General features: G+C 38.3%; 3 protein-coding genes across 5 annotated transcripts in view; all 3 read right to left on the reverse strand.

Moving 5' to 3' along the window:
* Nucleotides 1-17,194, reverse strand: part of tbc1d7 (TBC1 domain family, member 7) — a 19,762-nt gene extending 2,568 nt beyond the window's left edge. The window contains exons 1-7 of the mRNA XM_056481772.1: nt 16,980-17,194; nt 14,818-14,945; nt 14,248-14,328; nt 6,712-6,902; nt 6,468-6,605; nt 5,990-6,135; nt 3,612-3,741 (exon numbers count right to left, since the gene is read on the reverse strand). Of these exons, the coding sequence (XP_056337747.1) occupies nt 3,612-3,741; nt 5,990-6,135; nt 6,468-6,605; nt 6,712-6,902; nt 14,248-14,328; nt 14,818-14,929 (798 nt within the window). The 5' untranslated portion in view covers nt 14,930-14,945; nt 16,980-17,194. The remainder of the gene's footprint in view (nt 1-3,611; nt 3,742-5,989; nt 6,136-6,467; nt 6,606-6,711; nt 6,903-14,247; nt 14,329-14,817; nt 14,946-16,979) is intronic.
* The window catches only part of ctsbb (cathepsin Bb), a 245,400-nt gene that overhangs the window by 80,478 nt on the left and 138,641 nt on the right, over nt 1-26,281 (reverse strand). The gene's annotated exons all lie outside the window — the stretch shown is intronic.
* The window catches only part of LOC130248198 (desmoplakin-B), a 77,861-nt gene continuing 73,784 nt past the window's right edge, over nt 22,205-26,281 (reverse strand). For all 3 annotated transcript variants that reach the window (XM_056481765.1, XM_056481766.1, XM_056481764.1), the window contains exon 24: nt 22,205-26,184. In XM_056481765.1, the coding sequence (XP_056337740.1) occupies nt 22,918-26,184 (3,267 nt within the window). In that variant the 3' untranslated portion in view covers nt 22,205-22,917. The remainder of the gene's footprint in view (nt 26,185-26,281) is intronic.

A 26,281-nucleotide genomic window follows, 5' to 3' on the forward strand; every position in this document is an offset into this window, starting at 1 on the left:
TGTGTGTGTGTGTGTGTATGACCAAAAAGTTATCAGTAAAAACACATTAATGTGTGCGTTACTTTATCTTCTTTAGTCTGATTTCTATTCATTTAGTTGTTCACACATAACTAGTGACGTTTTAGTAGAGTAAAAATAAAAAAGATAACAATAATGATGCTTTTATTTTATTAAATGACATTAAATAATGTAATCTGTGTATTTATACCGCGCATTTATCATGAGGGGGGTCTCTCCACACCACCACCAGTGTGCAGCTCCACTTGGATGATGCGATGGTGGGCACAGGACAACGGCACCAGTGCACTCACCACACACCAGCTATAGGTGGAGTGGAGAGACACGATAGAGCCAATGGGAATGATTAGGAGGCCATGATGGGTAAAGGCTGACACCAGGACACCATGGTTATACCCCTACTCTTTACCAGAAGTCTCATGGGGTTATTAATAACCACAGAGAGTCAGGACCTCGGTTTAACATCTCATCTGAAAGACGATGCTCACTGACACTATAGTGTCCCCTTCACTACACTGGGGCATTAGGACTCACACAGACCGCAGGTTGAGCGCCTCCTGCTGGCCTCTCTAATACCACTTCCAACAGCAACCTAGTTTTCCCATGTGGTCTCCCATCAGGTACTGACCAGGTTCAGCCCTGCTTAGCTTCAGTGACTAACCGCTCTTAGGCTGCAGGGTGATACGGCTGTGGCTAAAAATTATTATTATAATACATTAAAATATCAGATTCTTGTTCCACAATAATTATAAAAAACCTTTCACATAAAATTAATGATCAATGAAACTAATGAAAAAACACAGTGATGGACTGAAGCCCAAGTGTTGTTCAACAGAATAACTTATGTTTACTTTAACTTAAAGCTTTTATAGATGCTAATTTAATTAATTTGTTTTACTTTTTATTTTTCAGCATAGTTTAACTGTAGTGTCATCACCAAGCATCAACCTCCCGCTCTCCCTCGTGAAGCAAATACAGAAGAATCTAAAACTGCAATTCATGGAACTTCCACTAGTCCTGGCTCCATAATAGAGCAGATTTCTATTGAGCCCACTGTTCAAATGGCCGACTATACAGCCTGCTACAAAGAACGATTTTGGTTCATATAGCTAATATTACCCTTCATGACTACTGTGAGGGGGGTGAATTTTTTTATAACTCATCTGTTTAGTTTATATTAGGTTATATTAAGTCTGCATAATTAAGGGCGTGGCCACTTGAGTGACAGCTAGGTCTCGCTGGTCGCCGTCACTTCACCTCAGCTGATTCCGGCTGATGAGCCGCTGAACTCGGCATATTCATCGTATATTTGTGTTGTTTTATGTTTCTTTACACACTCAGTTGCGTTTAGGAATTATTTCCTACAATTATCAGATGATATGGCATGCTGTGTGCACTTTATTGTGCTCACAAACCATTCACATGGCCTCCATTTCCCAGGTGAGTGAAATTATATGCTTAAATACCATCTCTATAAATGTATTTGTTTTATTTAAGATCATTTATCATTTATAATGTTCTTTAGAGCTGTAATGCGCTCCAGAATGTGACAGATTGATTAGCTGTAGGCTCTAGAACAGTCATCTGAAGCGTTATCATACAGTGTTATGCTGGAGTTCATCAATAGTCTTGCATTTACTAACACACACTATATCTGAAGTGTTTGGGAGTAATTCGTGTTTTCCTCCTGTAGAAAACGTCATAAGAACAAAGCTTAGTGGCTCAATGTGTTACAACAGTGTTTTAAAAAGACTAAACACCAAGCACATGTGTTCAGAACACAAACGAGTCGCAGGTAATGAAGTATTAAGAGTTTCTCCAAAAGAAAAGCCTGTCTAAGCAAAATGCTAGCAGGCGTCTGTAGCTCCGCCTCTTCGCCCTTATTTGGTATTCCCCGGTTGGTGCGATGACGTGCGAACAAAATGGCGACGGTTGGCCACACCTACTGGTAGCTTCTTGTGTGTTCTTCATAAACCTACAGGTGACATCATGGATACTACGTTCATATCTTTTACAGTCTATGGTCTTTGCGTGATTTTTAAATGTTTTTTAATGTTTTTATATATATATATATATATATAAACACAAGCAGAGCACCAACTCTCCTTGTTTTTTTTTTAAATAAATAAATAAATAAATCCCCCTATATATATAATGGTTTCCGCTACATTCATTCTTCCATGGCGGGGCGCCACGCCAAAATTCATCCCGCCACGGCTACATTACAGCTTCTCATTTAAATCATTCAGTTGTTGTTTTTTTAATAGCGGGTTATGATCGCACCAAAATGCATTAAAGGGTAAGTGAATTATAACAGCGCAAACTTTTCTGTAATCGTAGTGATGCTGTGCGTTATTTGTTTAACCCTTTAAGGTGACGTGCTGACTGACAGACTGACTGACTGACAGGTGTGTGATGCGTGAGGCCAGCAAACACGATGTAGCTTTCAGTTAAGATGAACACAGTTTATATAATTATATTTTATTCATTGATAAAAGTCTGTGGTTTTCCTTGCAATGACTTTATCTTGCTGGAGTTTATAGCCGTTTCACTTTACTTCAGGACGCATTAATGCCGCTCTGTAGGTTTATTGGAGACATTCATAAATATTCCCAGCAAATCTAATAAATGTTGGAGACATCCTCAATACATAAACGCACTAACTCTGCACTTGAGCAGCGTGTTTTTGAGGGCGCACAAGAAGTTTTGTGCACGAGCAGAGGAAATCGGCACACAAGCAGAGATCCGCAGGCTCGTATTACATGAATGCGATCTCGACTTGTAATACTGCACTCACCACATCTGTCATTGAAATAACGTCATTGGTAGTTGATGGATATGTGTAAAGGCTGCCACCACAGCTGGAAAACATCCTAGAGGAAACACTGTGTGTGTATATATATATATATATATATATATATAATTTTTTTTTTGTACAAAAACTTACACGAGGACACGAAAAAAACATGTACATCTTAAAATTATATTGGAGGAAAGAGTAATATTAAAAACATTTCATAAATGAACGTGGTTTCTGATTAATTAGCTGTGTTAATTACGCTATTTTAAACCTCAAGTTTGTCGAGTGCTTTGAAATGCACGTTTTTTATTTGATGTTTGACGTAATCGCAACTGAGACATGAAGAGAGGGCGGGGCATAGAGTAGCTCCTCCCCTATACAAAAAAAATTAACCAATATGATTTAGTTTTTCTCACAGCTCTGCCAGTGAGAGTGGTTGAGCTCAAGCGCATCAAATAAACAGCCAATGAGAAGAAGAGGGCGGGGCATGTCAGATACTAGTGAGCTTTTGATTGGTCTGAAGATTTGATGAGATACTGGAGTATGAGGTGACGTGAAAAAAAACTGCTTATCTATTTAGGCAAAAGTGACAAACTACAAGCTTTACATGTTTATATCAGTTTTATATCTTCTGAACCGGAATTTCGTCACTGTTTTGGAGCACACTAGATTATACATATCCTTAAGACTAACATCTAAAAAAAACTAAACTTATGTTAATTTGACAGCACCTGTAAACCAAATTACTCGTGCTGATGATACATCAGTGTATGGATGTTGTGTGCACACTCACGTTAGTCAGGAAGTGGTAAACTGCGTCCGGCTGGTTCATTCCCATGATCATGATCTTATAGCTGAGCAGAATCTCCACTGCTACAAACACCAGGATCTTACAGGAGCCGCTGATGACTTTATCCCACACCCTGCAGCCAATCACAGAGCAGCACAGTCAAACAACAAGCCAATCACAGAGCAGCACAGTCAAACAACTGCAATAAATATATAACATACATAACATGCTATATATATTTGGCTAGTTGGTGTAGTGAGTTGGTTGGTTAGTTGGCTAGTTAGTGAAGTGGGTTGGCTAGTCAGGGAGTTAGTGAGTTAGTAACATGACTAATTAGTAAGTTAGTGAGTTGGCTAGTTAGTGTAGTGAGTTAGTGATTTAGTGAGTTAGTAAGTTGACTAGTTAGTGAGTTGGCTAGTTAGTGTAGTGAGTTAGTGATTTAGTGAGTTAGTAAGTTGACTAGTTAGTGAGTTGGCTAGTTAGTGTAGTGAGTTGGCTAGAGTTAGTTAGAAACGTGACTTATTAGAGTAAGTTCATGGCTACTTAGTGTAGTGAGTTGGCTAGCTAGTAAGTTGGCTAGTTAGGGAGTTAGTAAGGTGACTAATTAATAAGTTAGTGAGTTGGCTAGTTAGTGTAGTGAGTTAGTAAGTTGACTAGTTAGTGAGTTAGTTGGCTAGTTAGTGAGTTGGCAAGTTAGTGTAGTGAGTTGGCTAGTTAGTGAGTTACTGATTTAGTTAATGAGTTAATAAGATGGCTAGTTGGGTAGTTAAGTAAGTTAGTGTAGTGAGTTAATGATTTAGTAAGTTGACTAGTTGGTTTAGTGAGTTGGCTAACTAGTAAATTGGGTAGTTAGAGAGTTAGTGAGTTAGTCAGGTGACTAATTAGTAGGTTAGTGAGTTGGCTAGTAAGTGAATTGGCTAGTTAGTGTAGTGAGTTGGCTAGCTAGTAAGTTAGCTGGCTAGTTAGTGTAGTAAGTTGGCTTTTTACTGAGTTACTAATTTAGTTAGTGAGCTAATAAGATTGATAGTTAGTGAGTTGGTTGGTTAGTTAGTTGGGTAGTTAGTGAGTTTGCTAGATATTGAGTTGGCTAGTTAGTGAGATACTGATTTAGTTAGTGAGTTATAACATGGCTAGTTGGTAAGGTGGCTAGTTAGGTAAGTTAGTGTAGTGAGTTAATGATTTAGTTAGGGAGTTAGTATGTTGACTAGTTAGTGAGTTGTCTAGTTAGTGTAATGAGTTGGCTAACTAGTAAGTTGGCTAGTTAGGGAGTTAGTAAGGTGACTAATTCATAGGTTAGTAAGTTGGCTAGTTAGTATAGTGAGTCAGTAAGTTGACTAGTTAGTGAGTTGGCTAGCTAGTAAGTCAGTTAGATAGTGTGTTGACTAGTTAGTGAGTTACTGATTTAGTTAGTTAATAAGATGGCTAGTTAGTGAGTTGGTGTACTGTGTTGGTTGGTTAGTTAGTTGGCTAATTAGGGAGTTAGTGAGTTTGTAAGGGGACTAATTAATAAGTTAGTGAGTTGGCTAGTTAGTGTAGTGAGTTTGCTAGCTAGTGAGTTAGTTGGCTAGTTAGTGAGTTTGTAAGGGGACTAATTAGTAAGTTAGTGAGTTGGCTATATAGTGTAGTGAGTTTGCTAGCTAGTGAGTTAGTTGGCTAGTTACTGATTTAGTTAGTGAGTAATAAAATGGCTAGTTAGTGAGTTGATGTACTGATTTGGTTAGTTAGTTGGCTAATTAGGGAGTTAGTGAGTTTGTACGGGGACTAATTAGTAAGTTAGTTAGTTGGCTAGTTAGTGTATTGAGTTGACTATTTAGTGAGTTACTGATTTAGTGAGGCTAGTTGGTAAGTTGGCTAGTTAAGAGAGTTGGTGTAGTGAGTTGGTTGGTTGGTTAGTTAGTGAGCTGGCTAGTTAGTGTAGTGAGTTGGTGATTTTTGCTAGTACGTTGACTAGTTAGTAAGTTGTCTAGTTATTGAATTAGTTATTTAGTTAGTGAGTTATTAAGTTGACTAGTTAATGAGTTAGTGAGTTGGCTAGTTAGTGTAGTGAGTTGGTTGGTTGGTTAGTGATTTTTGTTTGTAAGTTGACTAGTTATAAAGTTAATTAGTTAGTGAGTTGGCAAGTGAGTTGGTTAGTCAGTTAGTAAGTTGACTATTTATAGAGTTAATGATTTAGTTAGTGAGTTAGTAAGTTGACTGGGTAATTAGTGAGATGGCTAGTTAGTGTAGTGAGTTTGTTGGTTAGTAAGTTAGTGATTTAGTCAGTGAGCTAGTATGTTGAACAAGTAGTGAGTTGGATAGTAAGTTGACTAGTTATCGAGTTAGTTAGTGAGTTAGTAGATTGACTAGTAAGTGAGTTGGCTAGTTAGTGAGCAGGTTGTGACCTTTGTAGGCTGGACTCTGGTAAGCAGCCGGCGAAGCAGCGTCTGAACCACAGTGAGTACGGTAGTGAAGCCAGAGCTCCAGACGCCTTCAGGTGAGACAGCAGACACACATCCTCCTGAGACAGGAAGTGCTCCAGACTCTTCGGCTGAAGGATATTCACAAACAATACGTCACAAACAACAATCAAACAGTTTTTGGGGACATTTCATGTGATTTTTGTTGAATTCTGAGCTCCATATACAGGTTTGGAAAGACAAAAAGAGCAAAGTATAACAATATGAACAATATTAACAATAGTAGAAATAATAACATCTGTAAAAATAATAAAACCTGTTCTGCATGGTACTGAATGAGTTTACAAGAATAAGTAACTATTTAATTATATTCTTATTTGTTTTTATTATTATAGCAAAAAGCATTTGGTAATAAATATCATCAATCATTAATAAACAACAGAATGTACAGGTGAGCATGTACCAGGTGAGGGATGGAGTCTCCAAACTTGTGCTTGAACTGGTTGATGAAGCATCTGACGAGCCAGAAACAGTCCACCGGGTCATCCACGATCTCCTCCATCGCTCGAGCGATCGCCAGGAAGTTTTCATCCTCCGCATCCTGGAGAATTAAAGGCATCAAACACACTGAGACTGCAGGAAGCATCTGATTACCCACACCCCCTCAAGCTCAAATCAAGCAGATGTGATATAGCTGAAGTGCTCACGGGCGGCCGGAGCTCGGTCCTGCGGGGCAGCGTGTGGTTCTCCAGCTGGAACATGCGCAGGTAGATCTCTGTCTGCGGTGTGGAGGCGTGGATGAAGCGCATGACGGTCAGAGCGCCGCTCACGTCCTCAAACTGATCCACACGATACTGACGCACCAGAGCGTGAGAGTCACTGTGAGGAGGCAGAATACCTGAGAACACACAAACACACACTTATATACCGCCACAACATTGCAATATCGATAAGTCATATGCACATTTCTGTCCTTGTACACACACACACACTCTAACAAACACACTCTAACACACTCACAAAAACAAACAAACACACACTCTCATTGTTGCAGATCTGAAATGTTGTTGTGCTGATTGTAAAAGGCCTCAGTTCTCTGTCATCACAGTGCTTGAGCATCTGTCTGCGCTCCCGTCTCACGCCTCCAAAAGCCTCCGCATTCACCGCGTTCATTGCATTTCGTCTTCATCTTCTGAGGCGCAGCTCATTTATTAAAGGAGAACAAACACCACAGTGCACTAAACTCCACTTCTCTGACTGATATCTGCTCCAGTTCATCAGGGAGTGACGTTTTGTTCTCCTTCACTCATTGATGGAAACGCTGCTTTATTCTCTAATGTTTTATACCATATTACAGTTTTGCACACAAATCTAATTCACATATTTGGATGAAAACATATATTGATTTTAGTTCAGCTTTTAATACTGTCAAAGCTGACATTTTATTGGGTTGATTATAAAAGCTTAGTGTTAATGCAAAGAGTATTTGTTAATGCAAAAAATCTACTAGCAAAAAAAAAAAACTACAGTGTCGAGTAGTGAAAATTGCCAGTGCAATTGTAGACAACCCAATGAAATGTATTCAATGAGGATTAAACAGAAAGCACACGTCATCGTGAAGATTGTTCCCATCCCTTAAATATCACATTTCATCTCATGCCATCAAAACAACGTTTTAGGCAACCTCAAGTAAAGAAAAATGTGTATCAAATGTCCTTTGTGCCGACTGCCATTAGAATTTTTAATACTGGGTCGTAAGTATGTATAGTGTTTTAAATAGAGTTTTTAATGTGATGTATAGACCTTTTTCTTGGAAAGCAAAATGACCCATTATGCTTTGCATGTATGAGCAAGGAGAATGCTGAGAACTTCCGGTCGGCAGCTGATGAGTATAAACAGTCACATTTGGACAGCTTACGATAGTTTTAATCTATTTTACCTGCATTTATCTTCTTTAAACTGATACTGTTGTCGATCAGCGCCACCTCCTGGACTGATCATTTAAAAAATGTGATCTAATAAGATGGAAAACAACTGCTGAGGCATTTTCCCCTCATTGTCAGACGGCATCTTCTGCTGTTTAAATGAAGCCTCGTCATCGCTAAAGTCACCTGTACTGTCCCACTAGCACACTAATTTAATAACTGGGACAGTGAAAATACAGTGACAGAAATGACAGAATAACACAAACCGTGGTGAATACTACACACTAAATGAAACATAAACAGCTCACGATTAGAGTGAACATGTAAATCAGCCAGCAAAGTATCAGTAACAGACTTTTATTGGTCATTTTTGTTAATTGTATGACTTATATACCTGTTAAGTTTCATGCCAGTAATCTGGTTTGCTCTATAATGCAGTGAAGTATTGCGTGTGTGCGTGTGGCATGTGTGTGTTGAAGAGCCGCTGAGCTAACAGCTGACAGCCCGGGGAAACACACACACACACACACACACACACACACACACACACACTGTATTTCTGACGGCAGACACTGTGAACTAGGAGAACGTTTTTCTCTCACGCTTGAACCACATCTGACAGATTATAACGGCTTTAACACACACCTTTCAAGGTTGTGTGTCACAAAAACACTCCGAAATCCACCTAAAACGCTACTAAAACTCATTTTCGGAGAGCAAATTACCGGTTGTAAACGATGTTAACGGAAGTTCTAAACATTCTACCGGAAGACGCTGGTCGCTATGAAGCCCTCCATGCAGCAGCAAGGAAAAAAGTCTATATGATGACATTGAATGTGTTTGTGTTGCCTGTTTTTTCTTTGATGTGTGTAACGTGAACGCTGATGTGGTTGTGTGGTGAAGCCAAAGATAAATTTACACTTGTGGACAATAAAGAAAGTAAAGTAATGAGCACCTAGTGTTATGGATAAAGGATTTTTTAACTGATCGTCCTCAAAGAGTGTCTGCACAGGGTTCAACATCTGAAGAGGTTGTCTTGAACACTGGAGTACCTCAAGGCTGTGTGATATCACCTGCAGTATTTTCGATGTATACAAGTGAAATGCAGATTTCTGAAAGCAATATTACCCTACCCTACTTCTGTTGCGCTGTTGAAGCTCTGTCACGAAAACAAATTCCTTGTATGTGTGAACATACCTGGCAATAAAGCTCTTTCTGATTCTGATTCTGATTCAAATATGCTGATGACATGGCCGTGGTTGGACTTATGGTCAAAGGAAAGGAGGAGCTAGAGAGGGCCTACTTGGAGCACATAGAACATCTGGTGACATGCTGTGAGGAGAGTGCTGTCACTAAATGCTTTGAAAACTAAGGAACTATTTATTAGTAGGGAAGGGGAGCCTATCCGTCATCCAGTTACTATAGTGCAGAGATCACCAAACTTGTTCCTGGAGGTCCGGTGTCCTGCAGATTTTAGCTCCAAGCCTAATCAAACACACCTGAAAAAGCTAATCAAGGTCTTACTAGGTATACTTGATACACCCAGGCAGGTGTGTTGAGGCAAGTTGGGGCTAAACCCTGCAGGGCACTGGACCTCCAGGAACGAGGTTGGAGACCCCTGCTATAGGGTATATGCTGAGCTAGTGTTGTTCCCATACTGATAAACTTCCGGTGACATGATATTGTGACTTTTTTCCATTTTATATGATTCCTTTTACAGCAGTGTTTCTCATCTGGTGGGTCGTGACCCAAAGGTGGGTCGCGGGAACATTTACAGCGGGTCGCAGAGTGGAGTGTGTGGTCAAAAAAACAACAAAAGTTTAATTTTTAACTTATTTTCACCTTTATTTTGAAATGCGCGCGCGAAAACAGTACCATTTCACATGTGAAATATCATTTAATTATAGCAAAAAAATATGCTGAAGCGCAAGTATGACCCAGAATATGTAAAGTATGCATTTACACAGTGCTTAATTTGTGAATTGCGAGGTCCCAGAACAGATCAGGGTAACGGATCCGGCATGTTACGTGAGGATGGTGTGGTGTCGCGTACGAAAGTGGGGGACGGTGGTGAGGGGTGTGTGGGGTGGGGGTGTAGCTGACCACAGTGAAGAGGGTTGGGGAGACGCTAAAGTGAACAGTGGACGGAGGAGAAGGGCGGATGAGGAGGGGCATCATCAAAATGAGCTGCCGGATCAGATTTTAGAGGTGCCGGATCCGGATCCAGCGTGTTCCGGCACAAATCAAGCCCTGGATTTACATATATTGACGACAAAAAAGGCTTAAAACCTCAGTGTGTCATATGTAGTGGGCAGTGTTGGGTAAGCTACTTGAAAAATGTAGTGAGCTAAGCTATTAGTTAACTTAAAATGTAGCTTAACTACACTAAAAGCTACACCCTGGGAAATGTAGCAAGCTAAGCTAAAAGCTACTTTGCAAAATAAGCTTAGCTACATTTAAGATATTTTTACAATGTTCATTTTTAAATCGAAGCAACTTAAATTATCATTCATATCTGAGTGATCAATAAAACTGTCAATAAATCATATGAGGCGGAATAGTTCAGTTCAGTTATTTACTGGAAATAATATTTTACCAAACAGAAACACATTAAAGTATATTACAGCAAAAACAAATAATCCAATAAAACCAGCTGTTACGCATTTAAACTACTATAGTAATGTAGAGTAAAGGGAAATATTTACCAATAAGCATTAAAGAGCCCATATTGTGGGTTTTTGAAAATGCCCTTCCATGTAGTGTGTAACACAGCTCTAAGTGAAGTGAAATATCCAGCTAAGGCTTAAATCTGTAAGTGTACAGTGTTTAAAACTATTGATTCATCTATAAAAGAGTCGACTCATAGTGCTTCAAACGAGTCGTCTTGATAACGAGTCATTAGGTGTTTCGCGATGACGCAGCTACGAAACACAAGTAGTTGCGCGCGCAAACCCGGGAGATTTGAAACCTGCGGCCCCGCCCACTAACAGAAAAAAAAGTCTCACACACACACACACACACACACACACACACACACACACACACACACACACACACACACACACACACACACACACAGACACCGGTCAAATGAAGTCACGCTGTGCAGATGGATATTATGGACAGTCTAATCGAAGATGAAACATCAGCAATATAGCCTAGCCTTGAGCAGTTCTGAGTGCTTCTGAAAACTACATGCTTTCAAAGAAGACTTCTTCAGTTTGTTAAAGGAAGGATCAGTAAAGACTGTCAGAACATTGATCAGTGGATCATGGATCAGTTTCTTCCCCCATTTCACCAGAGTAAGTACGTGCGATTAAAACTGTTGCCTCGTTTACTCTAGCTTGCAAATGATGTATTTAGTTGTGTTTTGTTACTTGTAACCGCGTGTGCTGTATCAGGTTAACTCTTTATATTCTCATATCGCGTGTAAAGCCACGTTGAAAACGCGACGCGTGCCGCTTTGATTACGGATCGTCAGCTGTTTACCCGCATGCAACGGTCAAGTTTCAAAATATTTCAGCTCAGGTTCGAGGTGAGGTGTCTAAATTGCACCCAGCAAGCTAAACTGGTGCTCTAGGCGTGTGTGTCGTGTCCTCGGGTAGGAGTAATGTGTCTGTGTGTGTGTGTGTGTCTGTGTCTCCTCGTGTGTGTAACGCACGGGTATTCGCGGATATAACTGAGCGCCGCGCCCTCTCTATTCAGCCGCTCCTCTATGGACGCGCCGGCCCTGTGTGTGTGTGTGTGTGTGCGTGTGTCTGTGTCACCTCATGTGTGTAACGCGCGGGTATTCGCGGATATAACTGAGCGCCGCGCCCTCTCTATTCAGCCACTCCTCTATGGACGCGCAGGCCCTGTGTGTGTGTGTGTGTGTGAAAAGAGCAAGAAGACTGTGACAGCCTAGATCTCCTCGCCAGTTCTTGGACTTTTTGCTCAATAAAATAGTTAGTCGTCAGTATTTTCTAGTCCATCGTCTGTATTTACATTCACCCACTGCCAGCCAAAATCCACTATGAAGCGTGTGTACACTGTGACTACTTTTATATTGTAGATTATCTGCTGGGCATTTCACTCTGTCTCACGCTGAAGCCTTGTCCGTGTCGACCAATCGCAGCAGGCTGTCATCAGTCCAATCAGCGCAGATTAGCTTCGCGCTGAGGAGGGGTTTGGGAACAAATGAATCGCTGAACGATTCATATGGGAGTCGCTGGGATAATTAGGTAAAAATAAATGCAGATTATAAGACCATCAAAGTGTTTTTTGACCTTGCACGCATATTAGACTGTTGTTGGAGACCCTTACAACCTACATATGACCCTATTTCATGTATAATATGGGCTCTTTAAATTACACTAACTTACATATTGTAGTATCATTAATAACTATCATGAAATAATAGTAATTACCGTAGTATACTTCAGCCTTAACTACAGTAAACTAGTGGGTGCTCTCACAAGACAGCATGAAACCTTCTAAATTAAAACATTTAGAAACCAAACATCCCAGTTGCAAGGACAAAACTGTGGACTATTTTCAAAGACGACTCCAAGAGCTGAGGGCATCACAATTAACATCTTCATGTTCAAAACAAGTACAGGCACTCCGCGCATATTACTGTGTAGCTCACCGTGCAGCAAAGGCCAAGAAAGCCCACACAATAGCAGAAGAGCGAATAACTGGTGATTATTATAAAAATGGTTATGATTATTTTAATCATTTTACTGTAATTTGCGGGTTTGTTCTGTTCAACAGGATTCAGTTTAATTCATGGTAACTAAACCTTTCCTTACACTAACCACTGCTTTTTTATTTGATGCTTTTACTTTGTATTATTTCTATAATTTGATACATTTTGTTAAATGACAGCAATAAAATATTGTTTATTTGTAAGTCTTGGTGATTTTCTTGGTGATTTTCTTGGTGATTTATCTGTCACTACTTGTTTATGTTAACAAATAAATACAAATTCATTATAATTCCTAAAATTATATTATGGTTCCTAAAAATTTGAGTTATGACCATGTAAAAATGTGGCTCCCATGGCCAAACCAGTTGAGAACCTCTGTTTTACAGCATCGATGTTGTAATGTAATTAAAATACAATCAGTTAAACAGACTTTGGCATTCATTTAGTTGCTCAAGCATAAAACGAGACAAGAAGCCGTTTACTCGCTCGCGCCCGTCAGAATCGGCAGGCTAGCGCAGAAGCTCCAATGAATATACTGGGGTAAAATAAATGTTCATATTATAAAGACATGGCAGGGGGAAATGTTATTTAATGCAGGGCTTCTTGTGCAATCTGAGACTTACTTTATCTTGGTTATCACTCAGTCAGTGGAGATCGCTGATTTTTAAAGAAAACAGAGCTTAAATGCGCTGATTTATCAATGGCATACAGTTCACCGGAAGCGCTTAACCCAGGTTACTGACAAATTAAAAGTCCTATTAGCATACTTCAGCATATACCCTAATGTGGGTCAACATGTTGAGATTATAAACACTTTTTCTTTTTATAATAAATTTTTCGGGGTTTTCACCTTTATTGGATAGGAAAGTAGAGAGTATTGACAGGAAAGCATGGCGAGCAGCGAGAGGGAAAGGATCGGCATAGGACCACGAGGTGGACACTGCACAACACTGGCCTTAATCAGATTGTAAACACTTTTAAGTAATTGGGGATTATTTTAAATAGTAGCTTAAATTTTGGTGAACATGCAGACTATATCTACAATAAGGCAACACAGAGACTCTTTCTTTTAAGGAAATTAAATAGTTTTAATGTTAGTAAGGGTGTTCTGAGGAAGGTTTATACCAGTCTGGTTAAAAGTATCATCTCCTATAATATTTCTTGCTGGTACGGAAATCTTGTAGCTAGGAGCAAGTATAAACTTGCAAAAGATCGTTAACACAGCTAGTAAGATCATAATGGACCCCCAGAAGCAGCTTGTGGAACTGTATATAAACCAGACCAGACGGAAAGCCTCACAGATAGTTCAGGACTCAACTCATCCTCTTTATTATGAATTTGAAAAAAGCTTCCTTCTAGTAGACAATACAGAGTACCCACAGCAAAAACAATTATTTTTTAGAAATCTTTTATCCCGTCTGCTATTACCATATTGAATAAATAACTATAAAGTAGTCTATATGCTTAGGGTTGTGTGTTGGTAATCTGTGGTTCAGCAAGCTTTGTGTTTGTGTTCTGTGTTTGTGTTTTGTATTTGTGATGTTTGCGAGGTCAAAAACAAATTTCCACATGTGTGGACAATAAAGATTTCAATTCCATTTCAAAACAGATCTAATCATTAACATTCTCACCCAGCAAGACTTTCCACACGTGGATGCGGTACATGGAGGGCAGGGGAAACCTCTGGCTGAAGGTGCTCAGCTTCTCCACATCTGAAACATCAACCAAAACAAGGATGAAACAACAAATCCACTGCTATTAGTATGCTAATAATATCAGCAACATGATGACAGCACATAATATTAAACTACATATTCTTCAAGACACTAGTGTTCAGCTTAAAGTGACATTTAAAGGCTTAACTAGGGTAATTAGGGTAAAGTTAGGGTAATTAGGCTAGTCATTGTATAACAGTGGTTTGTTCTGGAGACAATCCAAAACTAATATTGCTTAAAGGGGGCTAATAATATTGACCTTAAAATGAGTTTAAAAAAATAAAAACTGCTTTTATTCTAGCCGAAATAAAACAAATAAGACTTTCTCCAGAAGAAAAAATATTAGAGGGAATACTGTGAAAAATTCCTGAATCTGTTAAATGTCATTTGGGAAATATTTGAAAATGAATACAACATTTCACAGGAAGGCTAATAATTTAGTCTTGAGTTCTGGTGTGGCTGTAACTCGGTATCGGTGCGTCTCACCCAGAGGGTTGTCCTTCAGCAGGATCTCCAGTGATTTCTTCTCCTCCACTCCTCTGAAACCCACTTTCTCATAATACGTCGAGCGGAAGTTTCTCTGAGGATCATCAGCCATGATCACTGACAGGAGACTGAAACAAAACAGCACAAGCACAGATTACTACATTACATCATGGTTTACCATATTAAATCACTGTTTACCATATCACATCACAGTTTACCATCTTAGATCACTGTTTACCATCTTACATCACAGTTTACCATCTTAGATCACTGTTTACCATCTTACATCACAGTTTACCATCTTAGATCACTGTTTACCATATCACATCACAGTTTACCATATTAAAGCACCGTTTACCATATCACATGACAGTTTACCATCTTAGATCACTGTTTACCATATCACATCACAGTTTACCATATTAAAGCACCGTTTACCATATCACATCACAGTTTACCATCTTAGATCACTGTTTACCATATCACATCACAGTTTACCAAATCATCCTTTATAATAATAAATTACTGTTTACCATATTAAATCACAATTTACCTAATTAAATCATAACTCTATCATATTAATTCACCATTTACAATAATAAATTACTGTCTACCATATTAAAACACAATTTACCATATTAAATCATCTCTGTTTACCACATTAAATCCCCATTTACCATATTTAATTACAATTTTTTTATTTTAAATCACAGTTTACCAAACTAAACCATCGCCGTTTACTATATTAAAATCACAATTTACCATATTAAATCATAACTCTTTATCATATTAAACCACCATTTACCATAATAAATCACTATTTACCATATTACATCACAATTTACCAATTTAAATCATCACCGTTTACCACAATAAATCCTGTTTACTATATTAAAACAATAGTAATATTAGCAATATTAGCAATATATATAAAGCAATATTAATTTTAATAAACAGTTTTCTAGGGATGAGTTATATCGCAAGAAATATTGTTTTCGTAATGCTCAACAACATCGCATAGTTTTACAGCATCATACAGCGATTTTAAAGACGCTTTGGTAAAACAAAAACTACAGTATGTGTACATATATATATATATATATATATATATATATATTTACAGTGCATCCGAAAATACTCATATCGCTTCACTTTTTCCACTTTGTTTATGTTACAGCCTTATTCCAAAATGGATTAAATTCATTGATTTCAACATTCTACAATAATGACAATGTGGAAAAAGAGTTTTAAATTGTTGCAAATTTATTAAAATAAAAAAGCTGATAAATCACATGTACATCAGTATTGACAGCCTTTGCTCAATACTTTGTTGATGCTCCTTTGGCAGCGATTACAGCCTCAAGTCTTCTTGAATATGATCCCACAAGCTAGGCACACCTGTCTTTGGGAATTTTGGCCCATTCCTCTTTGCAGTACCTCTCAAGCTCTATCAGGTTGGATGGGAAGCGACAGTGTACAGCCATTTTCAGATCTCTCCAGAGATGTTCAATAGGATTTAGGTCTGGGCTCTGGCTGGGTCACGCAATATCACATGAGTAGCAGTGCAATATGGCTATGGACACTTCAAGCCAACGCACGCCTACCACCACATATACAGCCATATCACACTGCTACTTGTGTGATATTGCTCATATATACAGTAATATAAACAATTGACCCACCCAATATTTTAGGGTATATTATACTACAATACGCCAGTTTACTGTAGTAAAAACTAAAGTACACTGCAATAATACAGTTTATCTAATACTCAATACTACAGTATACTAGAGCATTCATTAACAGAGTTGTAAATAAACACTACAATTAATACAGTATAATAAACTTTACTATAGTATGACTAAAAACACAATATTATTTATTATAAATTACTATAGTATTTTTTCATGTGGGCAGAATCTATCAATTCCCCACATACATACATAACTATAACAATAAAACTGTATAATAAAATAATGTTTTAATAAGAACTATAACCCAAACACGAACGTTTTCACGACAAGCTGGTTAAAACAGTCATCGTTAACTGCAGTAAAATCACGGTATACTTGTGTAAGAGGAATCTGCTGTGTTTGTAAATAAATACAGTGTTTTAAATGTGTAAAATGAGAGTTTATATTCGTGTTTATAGCGAAACTCACCGGGCCTCAAGCGGGTTTCCTCAAACGTCAGTAAAAACAACCTTTCACCTGTCAAACATCACATTGCAGATCACGACCACATTGTTAGCATCTTTACCTCGCAAACACAACACTTAAAAACTCGTGTGTGTCTGTAAAAGCCGCTGTCTGCAGGGTTGTGTGTGTGTTTTCTGCTCTATGCCCTCGGAAGTGATTCTTCTCGTCCTCATGTTGTTGTAATTCTGCTTGAGTCCAGCAGGAGGCTGGGATATAGATGGGGATACTCACATCTATAGCATCATTTTTGTGACACTGTACAACAATAATTCATATTTTTGCATTACTGTGAGTACATCACTTCTAGCAGCAATCACAGCACAGCACACGACTGGTTGTTAGAAGTGATACAGCCGCGGATCGAAGCGAAAGCAGAAAACACATAAAGCACTTTGATTTAACGAGTTAACGTTTTCAGTTAACGATAATTGTTTATAGTATTTATTAATTTATCGATTAATTGTATGTTATTAACGTCTACCCTCACAGCAATGTATAAATATTAATTATTGCTGAACGGTGTCACAAAAAGATGCTTGCGTATCCGCAGCTGTATCCCATCTAGACTTTACCGGGGCGAACGACTCGTAAAATATAGAAGGGATACAGCCGCGGATCGAAGCGAAAACAGAATACACATAAAGGCACTTTGATTTAACTAGTAAACGTTTTTAGTTAACGAGAATTGTTTATATTATGTATTAATTTATCGATTAATTGTATGTTATTAACGTCTACCCTCACAGCAATGTATAAATATTAATTATTGCTGAACAGTGTCACAAAAAGATGCTTGCGTTTCCTCAACTGTATCCCATCTAGACTTCACCAGGGCGAACGAATCGTAAAATATATAAGGGATACAGCCGCGGACACTTATATAATTTTAGCATCATTTTTGTGACACTGTACAACAATAATTTATATTTTTACATCACTGTGAGGGTTGGGGTAAGATTAGACGTTAAGAAATTATTATTTAATTGGTAATTTAAGAAATAATATGAATAACACTGTAATATTACTGTTTTTATTATGGTTAGGATAGGGTTTTGGTGGAGTATATGTTTATAAAATGCAGTTTAATAAGTAATTTAACAAATAACATGAATTAGACACGGTAAAATTACTGTCTTTACATTACTGTGATGGACTAAGGGTTTAGGTGGGGTATATGTTAATAAAATGCAGTTTAATAGGTAATTTAACAAATAATATGACTAACACTGTAAAAAATACAGCTTTTACATTAGGGTGATTGTTGGGTTAGGGGTTTAGATGATGGTCGGCCTTAATAAATTACAATTAATAGTAATTTAACAAATAATATGAATAACACTCGATATAATGACTGTTTTTACAATACTGTGATGGTTGGGTTAGCGGGTTTAGGTAAGTTAGACAGTAATAAAATACAATTTAATGGGTAATTTACCAACAAATATGAATAACAGTGCATGTGTGTGTACTGATGTTTCCCAGTGATGGGTTGTGGCTGCAAAGACATCCGCTGTGTAAAACATATGCTAAACAAGTTGGCAGTTCATTCCACTGTGGCAACCCCAAATTAATAAAGGAAGCTGGAAAGAAAATGAATGAATGAATAAATAACACTCTGTATAATTACGTTTTTTAATACTGTGATGGTTGGGTTAAGGGTTTAGGGGTGTTAGACGTTATTAAATGCAATTTATTGAGTAATTTAACAAATAATATGAATAACACTCTGTATAATGACTGTTTTTACATTACTGTGATGTTAGGTTAAGGGTTTAGGTGGGCTATTTGTTAATAAAATGCAATTTAATGGGTAATTTAACATATAATATGAATAATACTCGGTATAATTACTGTTTTTACATTACTGTGAGAGTTGGGTTTAGATGATGGTAGGCCTTAATACAATACATTTTAATGGGTAATTTAATAAATAATATGAAAAACACTCTGTAAAAAATACTTTTTTTACAATACTGTGGTGGTTGGGTTTAGGGTTAGATGTTAATAAAATACAATTGAATGGGTAATTTATTTAATAATATAAATAATTTTCGTCCACAGCTGTATCCCTTCTAGCAACAACTGGCACACTTACTGGTGAAAGCACTGGTTATTTTTATTATAAAGAGGACCTTTTTGCAGTTATTCGCCTCATTTTCTATTTAATTAATGTTATGAGGTTTAAATACTGCCTTTAAGTGACATTTTAAACACTATTTTTCTGGATTAGCTTGTTAGATGGTCATCATAACAACACTTTTTGTGAAATGTTTAAAAAAATATTTAATAAAGATTTAGAATTTTAAAAATAAACAAATTTCTTTTAATATACAATTTATTATCTTAAATCATTAGAAAAAAATCAATCTACTAAAGTTTTATTTTAAATCATTATTAAAAGCCATTTATTAGTCAAATAACAAACTGGCACAGCTCATTCAACTTTCCTCAGTCAAAAGTTGAAGTTGCCATTTAAATAATAAAAAAAATGACACATAATAATAAAGCCTGATTAGTAGTAAAATTAACTTTAATATGGGCCGCTTTTGGTGCATCACAACCTCTTTATTGGTCATTTTTGGTTTCAAGAATATTAAATATTTTTTATAATATTTTCCCCCAACATACTGATTTGTGTGTACTAATATTTGGACTGTGATCTTCAGTGTTTTTGTTAGATTAGTTCATCAGTTTTGTCTTTGCTACTGACTAATCTCATTTATCTGCACAAATATATTACTGTAAAGCATCATGTAGTAATATTAAATTAAACGAGGGATCTGTGAGATGTGAGCTCATTTACGCTCAGCCCTATATATATATATATATATATATATACACATACACACACACACAGTTGAAGTCAGAATTATTCGCCCCCCTTTTGATTTTTTTTCTTTTTAAGTATTTCCTAAATTATGTTTAACAGAGCAAGGAAATTTTCACAGTATGTCTGATAATCTTTTTTTCTTCTGGAGAAAGTCTTAATTGTTTTATTTCGGCTAGAATAAAAGCAGTTTTTAATTTTTTAAACACCATTTTAAGGTCAATATTATTAGCCCCTATAAGCTATATATATTTTTTCCGATAGTCAAACCATCGTTATACAATAACTTGCCTAATTACCCTAACTTGACCCTAATTAACCTACTGTAGTTAAGCCTTTAAATGTCACTATAAGCTGTATAGAAGTGTCTTGAAGAATATCTAGTCTAATATTATTTACTGTCATCATGACAAAGAGAAAATAAATCAGCTATTAGAGATGAGTTATTAAAACTATTATGATTAGAAATGTGCTGAAGAAATCTGCGCTCTGTTAAACAGAAATTGGGGAATAAACAGGGGGCTAATAATTCAGGAGGGTTAATAATTCTGACTCTAACTGTATATATATGGCATTAATACTTGTGCAATAAACTTAAGACCTTCCAAAAACCTCTGACCTGCTCTGTGTAGATTTGCCAGGTAAAATACTGTGTAGCAGAACTCATTCAGAATTATTATCCAAGATTGATGATAGGATTGATAATAGGAATAATTTTGAATAATAGGAATATTAAAATAAACGTTAACATGCATTTAAGCATCAACTGTACGTTCCAGAAGCTGGCACTTAATAGATGGGCTGACTTAATGATTAATTGTAAGTTGTAAGCACTAATAAAAAATGTTTAATGTTAAATTTATAAGTAAACGCTGTAAAGCCAGGCCTGGAGCATAAATGACTGGCTCTGTTTGTTCACACATACTAAAACAAAAGCACACCATGGTAATAATTCCTCATCAGAGTCATAAATGTCTTTATTCAAGCAATAAAACTGTAGGAAACAAAGTCAGACTGTTAGATATTAACTGCACAGAGTGATTCAGGTTAATACAGAGTTAAAGTGAAGGCACTTGAGAATTTCAGGAAAAATAGTTATCCGGATTAGAGTAAAAAGAGGCAAGTGACATATTTACCCATCTAATCTTACAAACAACTTACATCTATTTATTTAATAAAATTGAGAAGCAGATAAACCCCCAGAATAACTAAACAGGCCAAATTAAAAACCTATTTCTGGATCAATACACTCAACATAATTTAGGAAAAACGACTATTTGTGCAGATGTTAGAATAAAAACAAAAGTGTATTTCTTTAGAAAACCATTGATATTTTCAGTAACGTTATCGATTTCACATGATGTTACATTAAAATACTTTAATGATAAATGCAGTGGGGGAAATAAGTATTGAACAGGTCATGTTTTTTTTTTCCTGGGAATAGTGTTTTTAAAGGAGCTGTTGACATGCCATTGAACAAGATTTTGGTAAAATCCCAAACAATACATATATAAAGAAGTACTGAACTACAGAAATGTATTTAATGCTTTGTATAATGGCCCGTTTCCACTGAGTGGTACAGTGCGGTATGGGTCGGTACACTTTTATGCCCATTTCTAGTCAGTCAAAAGGTTCCAAAAAGTAAACCGTACCACTTTCCAAAGGGTACCAAAAGGCAGAGCCAGACACACAGCTGAACGTTATTGGTTTATAGAAAAACAAGCCAGGAGAATGAAAACAAAATACACAGTCGAGACATTACACCGAAATAATATATACATATAATAATGAGCCATGGTCGACCCAAGCTCAAACAAACCTTCTCATCGTCTTGATGAAAACCCACAAAGCCAAGAAGAAGAGCAGAATCTGCCGTTTGTCCTGTTGTTGTTTACGAGGCCCTCTAAGCGTGAGTGGTTTCACTTTCTCTAGAGAGCTCGCTGCGCGTCTACATTTGAATTAACGAACTTGAGCTCATGATAATAAAGTGAACGTGATTATTGAAGCGCGGATTCTCACATCCTTTCAGAAATGGACAAACGCCAGAGTGAAGCGCAAAAAAACAAAAGAGCAAATGATTCTTTCAGCACCTAAAAGATGAACAAACTGCCATGTTATAACTATTATCATCATATGAACCCGAAATGACGGAGTTACTTTAACGTTAACTTTACATGTGCTGGTGAAGATAAAGTCGAGAGGTTTGTACTGACTGTATATGTGTCGTATCATTTATGAACTCAAATAAGGCCTAAATGCATGTTTTGGCTACTTTTTATTTGTAATTGGTAACATTTCAGATTTTAGAGACTGCAAGTCTTTGCATGCGTTCATAAATGTTTTATTTATTTATTTATTTATTTATTTATTTAATTTATATAATTGCAGACGTTACAGTAGGCCAGGGATCAACAAACTTGTTCCTGGAGATCCGGTGTCCTGCAGATTATAGCTCCAACCTTAATCAAACACACCTGAACAAGCTAATCAAGGTTTTACTAGGTATACTTGAAACACCCAGCCAGGTGTGTTAAGGCAAGTTGGAGCTAAACCCTGCAGGGCACCGAATCTCCAGGAACGAGATTAGTGACCCCTGCAGTAGGCTATTTCACATTATCATTGATCTGTAGCTATGATAAAATCCTGTTTATAGATAGGTTAGTAAGCTAATTAACATTTATTTCTACATAAGATTTTATATATATATAAACCATTTGTTTAGTAAGAAGGGTTTCTCATACGATATGTGGACTTCGAGTGAGAATGACACCGACTGCAACTTTCTGTCTTACACCACGCCTACTAAAAGGGTACCATTAGTACCCTTTAGCAGACACAAGATTAGTACCCTTAAGCAGTGGAGACACAAGCCTGATGAAGGTGACCCATACCGAACCATACCGTACCGTATAATGAGGCATTTAAGGCTCTTTTGGTGATGGCAGTTTATAAACGTTACATGCATATATGCATATGCATTTCATTGGTTGTTGCCAACATCTTTAGAAATATATTTTCTGAGAAAAATGGTGATGCTTTCAATACTTATTTCGCCCACTGCAAATGCTGCATAGTTTAGGTGAGTGATCTGCTGCTGAAAGACGTTCTGCTGTAGCTGAAGCTGCTGTATCTGGAAGATGAAGATGGGGATAAACTGTAATCTACACTTCCCCTGCGGGACCCGCTCCGAGATCCTGAGGCTGATCCTGGATTGGAGAGATTGTAGGGGCTGCTGATTCCACGGGATGAAACTGTAGCCGCCGGAAGCATCCGGACACCAGTGTTTTCCTCATTCATGCAAGCTTCCATAGCCTCCTTGTAGGATATCCTCAGCTTGGTTTTGGGGCAGGTCAGGGTCTTCGGGTGGTGGCGAGTATCCTGGAGCCTCTGAGCCGCTCTCATATCCAGCCAACCCATCTGCAAGGCCTCCTCAAGTGAGCGTCTGCACCCAAGCTCCGGGTCAAAGAGACCTCCGGTTAAGTATTGAAATTCAAGAAAGCGTTGGCCAGCTTCATATGGCAGCCACTTCTCTTTGACAGCCTCTGCGGCAGACATCTTACGTTTGGTTTTTACATCTTCAAATCCAATATACGCCTTCTGTGCAGGTTTTATTCGGTTAGCCATTTCATCATCCATCACACCGACTCTGGTCGCCTCCTGAATAGACATACGACGACCATTATCAGGGCTTACAATCCCACCGGTACAAGCTTGTGCCTCTAGAAGTCGTTGCGCAGTGATGGAATCGATCATTCCTCGCTTAAGGGCATCACATACAGTGATTTTCTCCAGCTTTTCAGTGTCAAAGATCGCTCCAACTGGATTCTGTTCCTCAATTGATTCTACTAATGGGGATAGTTTTACTGACATGCTGGAAATGTGCTTGGAGGAGTTTGCTGAGGATGGATCTTGCTGAAGGTACGCTGAGGTGCTCTCAATGCTTTTTATGGTTTCAGTTTTGATTATTTGGCTTTTCGTTGTTGTCTGGGATGTGAATGATGATGATGATGATGAGGAGGAGGAGGAGGAGGAGGAGCTAACAGGTTTGGTTAGCATCTTTGTCTTTTTGGTGATCATACCAGCCAACTCTGTAACAGACATACCTCCGGAACGATATTTATTGAGGACATCTTGGTCAATTACTCCTTGATTGAGCAATTCTTTCAGATTGTACTGAATGCCGGTATGCATGTCCATTATTGCAGTACTGGATGAACCATCTGGGGCAGTGATGGTTGTTTCTTCCCACTCACACTCTTGCTGAGACAATTCCAGAAAGGTCTCATAGTCTATGAGTTTCTTCTCATAAGCTTCACGCACTGTCATCTCTTTATTACTTTCAGGATCAACTATGAGTACCCGTCTCTTCCTTGTTGAGTTCTTCTGCTGTGCTTTTTTCTTATCATGAATAGGCAGGAGCACCAATCCTGTCTTTTTATCAATGGTGCAGCGGCTCTTTAGTTCCAAGTAAGTCAAATTATCTTCAGTGTTTGGGTCGAAGAATCCCTTTGTGTCATCTCCTTCATCTTTCAAAATCTGGTTCATTCCTTGATCAAAGTAGCCCCTTTGGTATGCCACATCAACATCAATTCGGTGGCTGTGTTTAGGGTCAATGATGCCACCACTAGCAATTTGAGCCTCCAACAGGCGAATACCATGACCTTTCTCTATTAAACCACGCTCAATGGCTTCAAAAAGAGAGATGAACTTGTTGGTTCCAGGGTCTTTATATCCGGTTACTGCTTTCTCTGCAGACAGGAGCTTGTCCTTGAACTCTACGCCTACAAGTCCTTTCTGACAGGCCTCCTCAACGGTGTAGTACAAATTATTAATAGGATCGATCACAAAACCAGAGGCGGCCTGGGCCTCAAGAAGCTCCAAGGTAGTGCCTGGTCGCAAAAGCCCATTCTTCATGGCTTGGTAGATAGGCAAAGTGCATTCACCAGCCTCATCGTATATTCCAGCAATGCAGGTTGACCCTCGAAGATAAGCCCGCAACCTGTGCTCAATCTCTTGGCTGGTAATCTTGCCCTCCCTCAGATGATTCATGTCTGAAGGTTCCAGCAATTTTGCATCCACCAGATCTGATACGTTAACTTCAGAACGTAGTCCTTGTACAGTAATTGGTTTCTCAGGAGCAGGAAGCAGAAGCAAGCCAGTGTTAAGATCAGCCTTGCATTGCTTCTTGAGGGAAACATAGCTGGCACGTAGATCAGTGTCTGGATCAATATAACAGTCTGGTTTGGCATTTAGAGCTTGATAGAGATCCTCATCAACAAGGTCACGGTCCATGGCAGTATCTTTGGGAAGATAGACACTAAGAATGGGATCAAGGATGCCTCCGGCTGCCTCTTGAGCTTGCAAAAGACGCAGAGTTGTTTCCCGGTCAATTATTCCCTTTTTCATGGCTTGGCTAACTGGCAAGAGCTTTGCAGTTTTGGGATCCCTAAACCCAACACATGCTGCCTCTGCAATCAACAGCTGTTTCTTGTCAGCTTCATCCACAACTCCATTCAAGCAAGCCTCCTCAACAGTCATCTTTGTATTAGCCTGAGGATCTATGATGTACCCTGTGGCAGCTTGAGCCTCCAACAACATGTTTCCACTCTTGTCTGAAATCAAGTTTTGTTTCTTAGCCTCGGTGAAGGTCATCTTGCCTTTAGGTCCTGCTGCCAGCCCTGCAATAGCTCCTGTGCCTTTCAGATTCAGCCTGATGTCAACAGACACATCCTGGACAGTCCTCTTCCCAGTCATCAATTGCTCAAATATCACCTTGTCAATCACACCACAGTCTTGCAGCTGCTGAGCCGTGATGTTCTTGCGGACACCTTCGAAGACCAAAGAGGAGGGATCGGTTTGGTCTGTTTGAGTATATTTGGTAGCACCATCTGATTTCTGCTGCAGTGTCAGCAACTCCTGCTTTGAGTCACGAAGTACCTGCATCTCTGTTCTCTCTTGTTCAAAGTTCTGCAAGAGCAACCTGTAACGTTCTTCAGCTTCCCTGAGTTGAGTCCTGAGCCTCTCCAACTCGGTCCTGACAGAGCTAAACTGACTCTCCAGGCCGGAGCGTTCAGAGACGTGCTGTCGAAGTTGCTCCTCATGAGTTGCACACTTGGTCTTCCACTGCGAAAAATCCTTCTTGATCTTGTCATTCTCCTCCTGCAGCATTGATTTGAATCTCAGTTCTGACTCCAGTGAGAGTTTGATACGGGCTAGCTCATCTTCAAGCCTTTTCAAGCGCACAATTTCCTGTTCCATTGTTGTAATTTTCTTGAGGAGGTCATCCCTTTCTTGACTCAGGCTGCTGCACTGAGTTTGGGATGTCTGGATCACAGAGGAAGTCTGCAACAAAAAGACAAATGAAAAACTTAATGTCAAATATTATTCAAGAGCGATATTTCTGTATATGATATTTCACAGATTTGTTGCAATCATTGAT

This window comes from Danio aesculapii, chromosome 20, assembly GCF_903798145.1.
Source record: "Danio aesculapii chromosome 20, fDanAes4.1, whole genome shotgun sequence".
Lineage (NCBI taxonomy): Eukaryota > Metazoa > Chordata > Actinopteri > Cypriniformes > Danionidae > Danio > Danio aesculapii.